We start from the raw sequence: 13,616 nt of genomic DNA, 5'->3' as shown, positions 1-13,616 counted from the left end.
TATGGTTGCATTGGATTCATCACCCTCAAAGTATTGTCCCAACTTGTTAACATGTATTTCTGTTGTTGGGGTAAAGCCCCATGTGGCCGGTTAGGCCAGGTGTCCACCCACTATACTTATTCATTATGTACATAATAGAATAAGGGGGCTCACATGTAGAGAGTGAGTTTTAGCCCCTGCAAACAGAAGGTCTCCTCTTCTCCTCTATTCTCCATTGCTGCACACACTCACACACGCTCCCGCTCGCGCACTTCAACCGGTATCAAAGCTTTGGCTTCATGACAGATGGAGTGCTAAAGAGAAGTGAGCTTTGGCTATGGTGAGCTCGCTTTCGGTGAAAGGTTGAGATCGGTGAGCAACCACCAGATCTGTGCTCATGGAATCTTGAGCGACATTCCCAAGCTTGAGAGAAGGGTGTATTGCAAGTGTGTATGTTTTTTTGCAGTCATACTTACAGGAAGAATGCAGTTTTTCATTTCCGCAGGTCATTTTTCGGGCTCCAAAAGAGTGTTTTTTGCATAACTTTTGGAAAGCAGGTATGCATGTTGCATTGACTCAGTTGGGCCAAGTGTTGCCACTACAGAGCATGGATGCTAGGCCAGAGTCTATGACTGACGATGAGTGGGAGGACTTGGATGAGCTTGCACGTTTGACGATCATGTTACACCTTGGTGACTTTGTCCATCGCATTGGTTTGGATGCATGTACAACTAGAGAGTTATGACAAAGATTGTGCAATGCTTTTGGCACAAATGAGTCTAGAGATATGCCTACAGTCAAAGGATGATCTTGTAGACATAGAGATGTTGTGTGTTGGCATTGTGGTCATACAGGGCATGTACGTAGGCGTTGTTTTCGGTGGTTGAGATAGCGCAGACGACAACACAAGAGGGATGTTATCACTTTGGATGATGTGGGGGCAGATGTAGCGTATGTGACTACGCATGACAAAGATGTCGCCTTTGCTTCCATGTTTACTCTTGACTATATTATGTCGGTTTTTGATGACACATTATCTTCGCATTGGATACTAGATGTGAGTGCTAGATTTCATGTCACGCCGAGTTGTGAGTGGTTTAGCACATATGCTAGTGGTATGCTTGGACATGTGTGTCTAGCTGATGGTTCAGTGCATGACATAGTTGGCGCAGGAGATGTCAGACTATCGTTGCCAAGTGGTGCATCATACGTGTTGTGAGATGTACGCCATGTGCCAGGTTTGACGCAGAGCTTGATCTCTGTGAGTCAGTTACGAGACAGCGGATGCCACGTAGTGTTGGATGAGCACAGTTTCAGATTGCATTGTGGACAACTAGTCATAGCGAGAGGTGCTAGTGTTGGCACGATTCATGCGATGCAAGTACGTCACATACAAGACGGCACAGTCTTTGTGAGTACGCAGTCATGTAGAGAGACGAGGCATGTCTCCTTTGCAGATAGGTTGCATGATGCTCCAGTTTGTGAGCATGTTGAGCCATTTTTGCAAACAATTGTGCAGCAGGTCATGTCATTCGCGGATATGATGACGAATACGGATGGCTTGAGTGTTGAGGATTCAGTCGTGATTCAATCATTTCATGGATATGCTTAGGCCAGAGGCTGATGCATGTGAGTTAGAGCTAGGCATTGCTCTTACCACATAGGGTTCAGGACAGACAAATGCTCTTGGTGCACATGTGACATGTGATGGACACGAGGATGGATCCCAGGGATCTGAGTTCGGGTGTCAGAGTGATTTCCAAGAGTGGAGTTTTGAGCCAAATTTGACCGAGATGGTCAGAATGGCAGATATTGCTAGGATTGCATCAGCATTCGGGAGTCTCATGTACGAGATACTCATCTCGAGACCCGAGATTGCATTTGCAGTAGGTGCATTTGCAGTGGGAGCAGTTAGTCGTGCAATGACTGACGTTGGGGTTGAGCATAGGGGCACTTTGCAGCGTATGGTGAGATACTTGCAGGATGTGTGCGGCTTTGGTGAGGAGTATGGTGTCGATCGCTCTATACTTTCTCTATGATTAGAGCTGGATGCACACAGATTATGTGAGCTACTGGGCGTTGGCTGAGGTCATACTTGTGATGGCCTTGTACAGGTTTTGTACGGTTTTCTTTTCTCTCTCACGGCCACATTGGCCTTTACGTGGGAGGTTGTTGGGATAAAGCCCCATGTGGCTGGTTAGGCCAGGTGCCCGCCCACTATACTTATTCATTATGTACATAATAGAATAAGGGGGCTCACATGTAGAGAGTGAGTTTTAGCCCCTGCAAACACAAGGTCTCCTCTTTTCCTCTCTTCTCCATTGCTGCATACACTCACACATGCTCCCACTCGCACACTTCATCTATAACAAGGTTCTCATCTAGGTTGGGTTGTGGATCTAAGTGTTCCTCCTCTATTGGCATCTCCCCAGCTCCATCCATCTGTGCAAATTGTGGTAGCCCAAACTTCAGTTCTCCATTGAGGAAGGCTCGAAGAGCTGAGACTAGCTCAGGGTCTTTTTATAGTTTGGACATGATGGTGGTTCTAACTTCTAAAGACATGAAATCCATAATTTGGCAATGTTTAACGGCACCTTTTGGGCTTCAACCCCTTGATGTGGAGAAGCTAGTTTGGACATGATGGTGGTTCTAACTTCTGAAGACATGAAATCCATCAATTTGGCAATGTTTAACGGCACCTTTTGGGCTTCAGCCCCTTGATGTGGGGAAGATGGGATCTCCATTTCTTTGATAGGATCAGGTAGTCCCTCTGTAAACATTCTTTCCATCAAGAAGTGAGTACGCCCACTTTCCCATGACTTTAAGTCACTTTCTTCTTGGATGACAATAGGTATGGCTAAGGGTCTATGGACTTGGTGAGGTTGTTGTTGCGTAGGGAACACAGTGTCTGTAATCTAGATCTACCTAAGTGCTGGTTCTAGATCCCTTTGGGTATCTTCTACCAAACTCCTTAATTGCTTGACTCACTCGATCTCCTCTGTAGGGTTTGGATAAGTTCCTATCTTCTTCTTGGATCCTGGCCATTGTGGCTAATGAAGATCTTCCTTGTTGGTTTCTATCTTAGTGGTCGTTGTGGTCTCCATGGTTTCACCTGAATCAGAATCCTCTTCAACGTCGTTCATATATACGGGGTCGTCACCAGTCCCTATGTTGGTCTTTGAACTGGGGTCTGACTTCGTTGCTTTTTGCGATCTCTTTCTTTGTGGTTTCTTCTTTTTCTAAGATTGGGCAATTGATGCCGTGTCTCTTTCCTCAATAATATAATTTTGTTTTTGGAGCATCGATCGTGTGAGTATGTTTACTGGTACCACATGTTACTTTGTGATGGCTCCTCGATAACCTCAATCAAGTTTAATGGCGTGATCTTCGGTGCATTTGGATTATTTGGACGTTGGGCAATCAAATGATCTATGCCACATCGATTACACATGAGTATCGGCATTGTAGACTGCTCGCTTGATTGGTTTGCATTAGTGTGGCGTTCTTTTGTAGCCTAATAGGACACTCAGCCACACGATGTGGACCTCCACACTCATAGCATTGAAGAGGTGGTCTCTTAGCAGTGTAATTGATATTTTGGCCTCTTGCAGCAAGAGCAGCTACTTGATAGACAGGTTTGACTTGTCCCCAATAGTCCTCCATGTAGTATTGTGGACTTTCTTCAAGCACATCCATCCCATAGGCAATATAAGGATCTATATCTTCCTCACAACCTTCCAAACAAGCAATAGATGACTCACAATCCACTTGATTCACAGAAGTGATTCTCGAATGTGGTGGTTGCGGTCCTAGCACTGGAGGTGGTAAGGGTGTTGTTTGAACAACATTTTGGGCCCTATGGACCATGTGTTGTGCTGTTTGTTCAAGAGGTGGGGCCTGCATCAATGCAGGCACTCGAGGTGTGTCTGTCCATGCTAAGGTTGGTCTATTGGCCATCACGCGCTTAAATACTATGCAATCCTTAGCTTGATGACCATACCTCCCACAGGCATCCCAGTTCCCATTGCAATAGGCTTTAGGGTCATTAGCTGATGCCACGATGCTTGTGAGCTAATAGATTTAGGCTCAATAGACACTCTTTCTCCTTGAATCATTAAATTATCCTCCAATTGGATCGCATTGGTGGTGGCTACTTCCGAAGTGGTGATATCTCTAATGACTAGGCCATTGTAGATATCCTCATGTTGTAATCCCCTAATGAATCTATGAAGCAATTGATTATTATTGAAGCACTCATTTGGATTACAACGAGAATTCAAATGCTTCAAGCGACTAATAAAGTCTCTCACCGACTCTCCTTCCTCTCATTGGGCTTTCTGGAGTTGAGAGGCTACACCCCAATGCACTCCCTCTCGTATGTATTCTTTCAAGAAATGTCTCCTAAGAGTAGGGTAAATCGTTTTTTCTTCCACCCTTAGGGTTCTATACCAATCCCTAGCCTTCCCACTTAAGGTTAAGCTTAAAGCATTACTCTTATGCAGGTCATTGTGTTCTCCTAGAGAATCGCATGTTTGTTTAAAGACTTCGATATGCTTTCTCACATCCCTGTTTCCACTAAATTTTTGTGTGAGCTTGGCTATTTGTACTACCTTACTTCTAGGCTCTCTATCAGGCGTGTTACGCATATTTTCAGCGATAGATCGACCGATAGCTTGAGCAAATGTTGCCAAGTCACCTAAGTGAGTAGGAACCGTGGGTGGAGGTGCTCCAGAGACTACATGTGGAGTAGGTATTGGCATTGGGCTTGGCACATAGGAAGCCTTGAATTCCACGTTTGGTACGGTGTTGTGCCATGTGGTGGCCCAAAGTTCATATGGGTGGCCCTAGGCATAGCAGACGTCAGATGTGACATGCTAATGCTAGCCGGTATCGTCCCATGGAAATAAGAACTTGGGTGTTGTGGTTATGGAGCATAGGTAGTTGAAACAATGGGAGGGGTAGGGGCTACACGAGTATGAGGACCCATGGGTGTATACGATTGGTACACACTTGTAGGTACTGTTTTGCAGACATTGAGCTACTATGTAGCGGTGCTTTACTAACAAATGAGATCCATGGCGTGTTTCTTGGCATGCCCATCATTGGGGTAGGCATGGTAGCCATGGTGTCATCAAGGGAAAGATGAGCTAGACTTGAAAGGTAAATTTATCACTTGTGGGCTCATATTGCACTGAGACCCCTGGTGAAACAACTTATGGAGGATCCATCGGACTTACCGAGGGAGTCTCCATTTGCGATAAGGTCGGTTGTTTAGCCTTTCCTATATCCAAGAATCTCATGAGACCCGTTGAAGGCATGTTGATCTAACTCAATGACCCTATGGATGACCTCACAAACTCTTTGTTGTTGATCCTCCACACTAGTAGCACCCATTGTGGATTGTAGGACATCTAACCAACCCACGTGATAGGTGTAACATGTGTATAGGTCGGTTAGAGTTTTTGTTTGTAGTTCGTACTCCCAGTTCTCATTTAAGAATGCTCCATCTAGGATTGAGGTGCTAGGGGTGTCCTTTGAGCTAGATGCAATGTTGCTTTCTAGGGGTTGGCCCTTAGCGGTTGCTAAGTCAGCAACACTCGTTTGCTCTCGTAGCAAGGATATTGACATAGGGGCTTTTGCTTTTAACTCTCTTCGTTGCTCCGCCTTGCGTAAGCTCTTGATTTCCTTTTCCCTAGCCGCAATGATATATCGCTCAACCTCTTGCACTTCGGCAAGGCTTCTACCATCGAGTAATATGACCTTGGAGGGGAATAGCTCTGAAGAGTCAGGAGGTGCAGTGAATGAAGTATTTATGTGCACACTCTCTAAGGTCATAGGGTCTATGTTGGTCATGAATGGCGAATTTACTTCCCCACCCCCCTCATTTACATCATTAGCTCCATGTTCGAAGCGAGTGGCTCTACTAAAGGTTTCCTTCAAGCGGCTAAGCACGCTCGGCCCGGACCGTGGGCCCATGGCATGCATGTCTTGGCTTGAGCTATCGGGATTAGGCATTGGGAAACCCTCCATGACGTCGTAGTCAGAAGAAGAGTCACTAGCCGCTATGTTTGGGTCTTGGTTTGTACTACCTTGGGTCCCCGTCGAGGGCCTGGAACCTAAGGTAGGTGGATAATGAGAACTCGCATTGGTGACGCCGGTGCTTCTTTATGGAGTGGAGGTGTGGGTTGGTAACATCGGGAAGTCTACTTGGAAAGAGTTTGAAAATGTTCAAAAGCGTTTTCTCACCAACTTTATTCAAGTAAAAACACAAAAACCCTACATGCTCTTACTTCTTGAGTCCTGATCGCTTCCCATTGAGGTCTTGGGCATGCAAAGGGTTCCAGAGTACATGCTTAAGACACAACGTAGCCCTTTGTATCGACTTCCTAGAATCGCATATAAAGCAAGTCAAAAGGTCCAAAAGACATGCAAAAGCAAAATACTAAGTTCGGGATGGATTTTTGACATTAAGAAATGGTTTGGAAGATGGGATGCATGTCACTTGGTCAAGGATGCGTCGATCGACTCCCAAGTTAATGAGGCCTTCTTACAACGCCAATGTATCACGACTTGGGAGAAATCCATAGGTTCACGCTTCAGCCATTACACCACATACATTGCCCCAAATTACAAATCTCTCTTCTTCTCCGAACGAGGTAACGGAATCCATCCCTACATCCTTGAGCCCATCCTGTTGAGTGCGATCCGCACCATTGTCTCCATTTGTCTTAGCTCCCATTCTCTATGCTGCGAGTCAGGACGTTGGGGCACTTGCGAGGAGTCTCATTGACTTTGCACCTTATGCCCTCGTCAAGTGCGAGAGAGTGAGTACCACACACTACTTAAGTGCTCAGCTTTTGACCACATTAGGTCCTCTTTTCCCCATATATTCAGCCATGAGCTCTCCCTACATACCTTCCTCTTCCAACCACGATGTGGATTCTCTATTGCGACGCTAATTTCAGCCATTTTTTAGCATCAAGAGTCACTTATGACCTCCACTCACACCACGTGACATGTTCATTTGGTCCCATAAGTCATATTTGACCTTCGAGAACGATAATAGAACTATCTATCTGTGTGAGTGTGTGTGGCGGCCGGGGGGGGGGGCTTTTCTCTCTCTCTCTCTCTCTCTCTCTCTCTCTCTCTCTCTCTCTCTCTCTCTCTCTCTCTCTCTCTCTGGGCGGTCGGGTGGCGCACGAGAAAAACGCAGTGGGGACGGCGAAGCAAGGGCCGATTCCCTCTCTCTCTCTCTCTCTCTCTCTCTCTCTCTCTCTCAAGCATACACACACATACACACGCGCGCACACACACACACGCACACATACCTATGAGCACACGAAGAAGAAGGAGACAGAGATGGAGCAACAACACTTCTTAGCTTACACCTCAGAGAATGAGGATTTTTAGGTCAAATGGACCTTTTACAAAAGTTTGGCCCATTCACACATGGACACCCAAAGTGGCTGGTTGTTGCAAAACTACTGTAAAAATAAGATAAGTGGTGCACTTCTCATCGGCGATCACCTACACACCTATTGGATTGACAACCTTGGTCCATGACTCAATCAAATAAATAATGAGCATGTCCACGTGATATAGTGATGAGGGTAGCCTCCTATCCAAGCATGGCCTCAGGACTAAGTAACACATAACATTAAAGAGGGGGGCTGAAGGGGATCGAGGACAGAGAAGTGTGCGCATAGAAATCGAAAAGATCGTAGTTATAGATAAACACTTAAAAACTAAACCCGACCACAAATTAAATCCGACTATAGACTAAACCCGGACAACACCTATGTTTTATAATAAAATCCAATAAAAACAGCCCATGGTAACAAAATGTGCACGCGGGTGAGATGGTTAGTCCATGCGTCTCAATCTGAGCATCGAGGCCCTGAGTTCAAGTTAAGTCGACGTTCGGCCCATTTTTTCGCATTGATTTGTCCACATTTTGCCTCACGTCTGGGCTCAATCCGCCTCGGGCTTCCCACGTCCACTTCCTGGCCGTCAATATCTCTGCCAACTCAGATGAAAGATTAAACTCAAACCAATAGGCTAAGCTCCGCCCGTTAGACGCTGCGAGGCGATGGAAGTCTTTGGCCACCTGAAGTGCTAGGCCTACCTCGCAAGCAGTAGTGGCTCGGTGACGTGCTAATTTGACTGTCGGCGGCATGCTCCGACTGTGAAACATGGCGAGCTGCTTCGCCGCATGCCTAGCAGGTCAATAGCAGAGCGTGTCAAGACCCTGCACAACTCCCCTCCCCCCTCCACCTCCTCCTACATCTCTCTCCTCAAGTCTTGTATCCTCCTCGAGCACCGCGGGCTCGCTTTCGCCAAACAAGTGCAGGCGCACATTGGCCATCATCATGTTCCTCTCTCAGGCTCTCTCGGCGAGCACCTTGTTCTGGCCCTTGCCAAATGTGGCTCTCTCCATAACGCCCTTCTCGTCTCAAAACAGCTGCCACGCCTCTCTGTTGTGTCTGGCACCGCGCTCATCAGCGCATACACAGATTCAGGTCGTCCTCATGATGCCCTTTCATTTTTTCAATGCATGCAGGAACAGGACATCCCGCCCAGCAGCTACACCCTTGTCTCTCTGTTCAAGGCTTGTGGCATTATTCAAGACCTTCATCATGGCAGGCTATTTCATGCCAATGCCATGGCATATGGTTTTGAATCCAAGGGCTTTGTTGACAACACCCTTATTAGTATGTATGGCAAATGTGGTGCTATTCTTGATGCAGAGCATATGTTTCATAGGTCATCGGAGCGTGACCTCGTCTCGTGGAATGCCATGCTCTCAGCGTACGTCGATCACAATCAAGCTGAGAAGGCTTTGCAGCTCTATGTGCAGATGCAGGATGACAATGTCAGCCCAGATCGCCCCACATATGTCACAACTCTTAAAGCATGTGCCTTGCTTGCACAAGAGTCGGAAGCTTTTTGTGAGAGTAAAGATCTTCTCAGACTCACCACTTTAGACATTGGACGTGCACTACATTCGGTTATCTACATGAATGGTTTTGCCAATAACGTCTATGTCAACTGTGGCCTTATCACAATGTATGGAAAATGTGGGGCTTTATCAGAAGTGGAAAACATTTTTTCTGTGCTCCTTCATCACAATGTTGTTACTTGCAGTGTTTTACTTTTGGTATTTGTCGAGCAAGGCCTCGGAGAGAAGGCTTTATTGCTTTACAGACAAATGCTCGAGGAAGGATTGAAAACAGACAAGATTGCAGACGTTTTGGCTCTTCAAGCGTGTGCTCTTCTCTCACAAAATGAAGATTTTGTTTGGCGAAAAGGACAGGATGTAACTTTGGAAGTAGGGCAAGCTCTGCATGCAAAGGCTCGAAAGGAAGGTTTTGAGCTCCACGCTTTGCTCGTGAACTTGTATGGAAACTGTGGAAGGATCACAGAAGCCTTTGGTGCATTTTGTGTCTTGTCCCATTGCGATGTTGCAACTTGGAATGCCCTGCTGGGCGCAAATACAGCATGTGGCAATGTCATTATGGCCTTGCACTTATATGTACAGATGCAAAAGCACGGAGTGGTTCCAAATCAACAAACTTTGTTGTTTGCTCTTCAAGCGTGTGCCCTTTATGCTGAGTTGGAAGAAGTGTCTCTTATAGGGGAGCAGTCTGCTAAGGGTAAAGCTTTAAGTATGGGAAAGGCTTTGCACTGTGATGCTGAGATGCGGAGCTTTACTTCAGACATATTTATTTGCAACGCTATATTAAAGGTGTATGCAAAGAGTATGGAATTTCTTGAAGCAGAGGTCATGTTCTCTGCATTACGCTGGCGGAATGTTGTTTCTTGGAGTACAATGCTATCAGCGTATATTGACCAGTGTCAAGGGGTAACAGCATTAAGGCTCTACCGGCAGATGCAGGAGCACGTTGCTTGGTCTACTGACGAGCTGACGTTTGTGATAGCCCTTCAGGCATGTATATGTCTTTTAGAGAATGGACCTGATCGTGTGGCAGGGGTGCAATCAAACAATACTGCAAGCCTAGAGGTCGGGCGGTCATTACACGCAGATGCTTGCAGAAAAGGCTTTACATCAGGTGCTGTTCTGATGACTACCCTTGCTTGCATGTACAGCAGCTGTGGTTCACTCATCGAAGCGGAGAGCATGTTTTCTTCATTGACAATGCGTGTAAACCCACATTGGAGTGCAATGCTGTCAATTTATGTCAAACATAATAAAGCAGAAAAGGCTTTATTGGGGTACAGGCAGATGCACATCGAAGGCATACGTGCAGAGGGAATAGCAATCACATGTGCAGTCCGGGCATGCATAATTCTGGCAGAGGAGGATGAAGCTTGTAGTCTCAATGGGTATCAAACCAGGGTAGTCGCTTTGGAGATTGGAAGAGCATTACATGCGGATGCCTGCAGACAAGGCTTCATGTCTGACGACTTTGTTTGCAGAGCTATCATAAGGATGTATGGCAAGTGTGGGTCATTACATGAAGCAGAAGATGTTTTTGAGGGATTGCCCCAAAAGACCATTGTGTTGTGGAATGCAATGCTGTCAGCATATGTTGGGCAGTCCTTAGGGGAAAAGGTGCTGGATCTGTTTGAACAAATCATAAAGCAACGTGGGCCTGTTGATGAGGTTACTCTCGGAATTGCACTTCAAGGAAGTAGTGTTGTTGGAGATTTAGATAAATGCAAGCGATTACATTTTGACATTGTCTGTGCAGGATTCGATCGGATTCCTCATGTCATTTCATGTCTTTTTCATGCTTATGGTAGTTGTGCAAGCATGGCTGATGCTCACGACTCTTTCACTCAGTGTTTAAAAGCTGACATTGTTGTATGGAATGCATGCATTGCTGGTCATGTCAGAGAGGGAAATTGTGTAGCAAGTTTTAGCTTGTTTGAGGAGTTGTGCTATGTGTTTGCGAAGCCTAGCGAGGTGTCTCTCCTTATGATGCTTTCAGCTTGCGGCCATGCGGGTCTTCTTGTTGAAGGTTTGGACTACTTTGTCTCCATGAGGGAAGACCATAATTACAAACCAGAGATCAAACATTATGGCAGTCTACTGGATCTCCTTGGACGTGCAGGGGACTTCCGAAGGCTAGAGAATCTACTACAAAGAGTGCCAGTAGGCAGCGGTGACTTTGCCATATGGACATGTTTGCTAGGAGCGTGTTGCACGCATGCTAATATCGAGCTTGCACTGGAGGTCTTCCAAGATGCAGTGCAGTATATTCCGGGAGAATCTTCTACCTATGTTTTATTGTCGAATGTTTGTGCTAATGTTGGTGTATTGTATTGAAGAGAACAGCAAGAGGAATGGCAGTCCAAGAGCTGTTTTGCCATAAACTAGCGCCACCACTGGATTGGCTTTCACATCTGGATAGCCAATGTAAGGGCTTGGAGGGGAAAATGATGCAGCTACTAATGTAATCGTTTTACCCATAAGATGTCAACATTCACTGTCCGTGGCATCGGATATGAGAAGCACTGATTTAATTGGTGTCAGCACTTGTAGCTGCTTCTAGGTCCTTTAACACTTCCTCTGAGTTTTCTGCCATTTCTTGGTCACCTTGGCAGCAAGAAATGGCAGCCAACCTAGGGGAATAACCAACTCCTTGAGACATGCCAGAAGGGCGGGTCAAAGACTGTAACTGGATTGGTTTCCCATATGTCAAAGACGGTAACTGTTTTCCGGGGTCTTGCTTCTCCCCAACCACTGAAGCTATTGTAATTCTTTCTAGTTAATTTAATTCCTGTTCTTAAAAAAAAAAAAGAAAAAAAGAAATGGCAGCCAACTCGGAAGGCTTGTGAGGATGGCACCTTAGCTCAGGCTGAAACATAGCTGAGTGTTTAATTTGAGTGTTGAGGACAAGGGTCCAGGCAAAGGCATAGGAAGGGGCGAAGAGCCCATAGGCTTGGGAACGAGCATGTTTGGGTGGTTAATAGCAAGCCTACTCTCTCTGCCCTCTCACTGAGCATTATGTAAATTGAGACTTTGCATGGTAAAACTTGTACACATGTTTTGCATTGAAGAGGAAGTAAAACCATTTTGTTGTCACCTTTACGATTCTTGGAGACAAAAAAGAACACACAAGCCAGATCCTTTTTGTACAATCAGCATTTAGATGCTTAGTTGTAGTGTGAATTTTACAAGTGTCAGAGACAGAAGGAGAGTGTTAGGGGGACATGCAAGCTTTGTTCTCTCTACCTTTGAAAGGAAAAGTCTCAAGAATGATCACCATGATAGAGCTCAAAGACTACTGAGAAGTTACTCGTTTTTCTTCACCTTAAACCATTGCACATCAAATATTTCCCTGACAAACCCTTTGTAATCCACCCTCAATATTTCTAGTAGCATTCCAAAATACAAAAGTTCTGCCACAACCCGATCCGTATCTCTGACAACTGTTGTTGATTAACCCACTTGAATTTGACTCCACAATCAAATGTTCATTGCTTTGTGTTAGCTTGCTCTACCTTGAATTGTTTGTTAATATGGAGGGCTTTTCATGACACTTGGCTCCCAACTTGGCTACTGTGGTTGGTTCAGAACCTACATGGTTGAGTAAGGGAGCCCGCCAAGACAAGTATACAAAAGTGAGGTATCACAAGGTATTCAACTTGATAACACAATTGTGATGCAAGAATGTAGTGACAAGGTCAAAACCTAGAGATGAAATATTAATATTTAAAAAAAAGAAAACTTGCTTGGCTCCGCTCCGCCACCCCTCGAGGGTTGACCTTCATTTCACATGCCACACCGATCGTCGCTGATGCTAAAAAACTCTGCCTTTGATCATCTTCCCAATGCTCAAAAACTCCACCACTTGAGCTAAAAAAGTTTCTATCCTAGCCATCCTTCACACCCCCTTCTCTGCATGCCTTCATCCATACCATCGATGAGCCGACTTTCTTCCCATAATCTTGCATATAGCGCACACATGAAAATTTGCTTATGGAACATCCCAAAGCCTCATCACCACCAATGCATACAACATTCCCCATTGGTGGCCCAATGAGCAAAAACGCTCACCGAGAAAGAACAGCGATTGGCACCATCATCATCAACTTGAAGCCGCATCGTCTCGTTCGAGTACTTGACCCATAAGCTGCAAAGTACCTGACCCATAAGCTGCATAGATAAAATCATTGGGAGAAATTCCTTCCCATTGCATCCGACCACAACTATACTGGGCATGTTTGCAATAATGCATTCCAAGTAATGGAATTCCGGATGAGAAGCCCAATAATAACTTCATCTGCTTTCGTGAGAGCATCACATTTGGCTTACATATCAATCCAAAGCAATGCAAGTCACTTAGTTTAGCCCAAACGAGGAGATTGCTTCAACCCATACAAAGCCTTTTTACATCAGCACACTTTAGCACACTTTGTCCTCTTGTTCTTTCATGACAAAACCGCAAAGCTACGTTACATAAACTTCTTCAAATATGTCACCATTCAAGAAAGTAGTAAGAATGTCTGATTGATGTACATTCCAACCAAAATGAGCTGCCAATGCACATAGTAAATGAACAGTAGTCATACGACAAGTGGGAGCAAAAGTTTCTTCATAGTCTATGCCTTTTTGTTGCGCACAGCCTTTTGCAACAAGTCGAGCTTTATGGCGATCAACCTCACCATCC

At 45.4% G+C, this 13,616-nt stretch overlaps 1 protein-coding gene across 1 annotated transcript; it reads left to right on the top strand.

Moving 5' to 3' along the window:
* Positions 1-8,014: 8,014 nt before the first annotated feature.
* Positions 8,015-11,718, top strand: LOC147421116 (putative pentatricopeptide repeat-containing protein At3g01580). The gene has a single exon (XM_086504746.1). It carries the CDS (start codon positions 8,192-8,194, stop codon positions 11,267-11,269), a length of 3,078 nt encoding a protein of 1,025 aa, XP_086360872.1. The 5' UTR covers positions 8,015-8,191; the 3' UTR covers positions 11,270-11,718.
* The last annotated feature ends 1,898 nt before the right edge of the window (positions 11,719-13,616 follow it).

The sequence above is a fragment of the Adiantum capillus-veneris genome, chromosome 28 (genome assembly GCF_014529385.1).
Source record: "Adiantum capillus-veneris isolate H3 chromosome 28, ASM1452938v2, whole genome shotgun sequence".
In the NCBI taxonomy this organism is placed as follows: Eukaryota; Viridiplantae; Streptophyta; class Polypodiopsida; order Polypodiales; family Pteridaceae; genus Adiantum; species Adiantum capillus-veneris.
The sequence above is the reverse complement of the archived record's forward strand: the minus strand, read 5'-3'. Positions and strand labels throughout refer to the sequence as shown.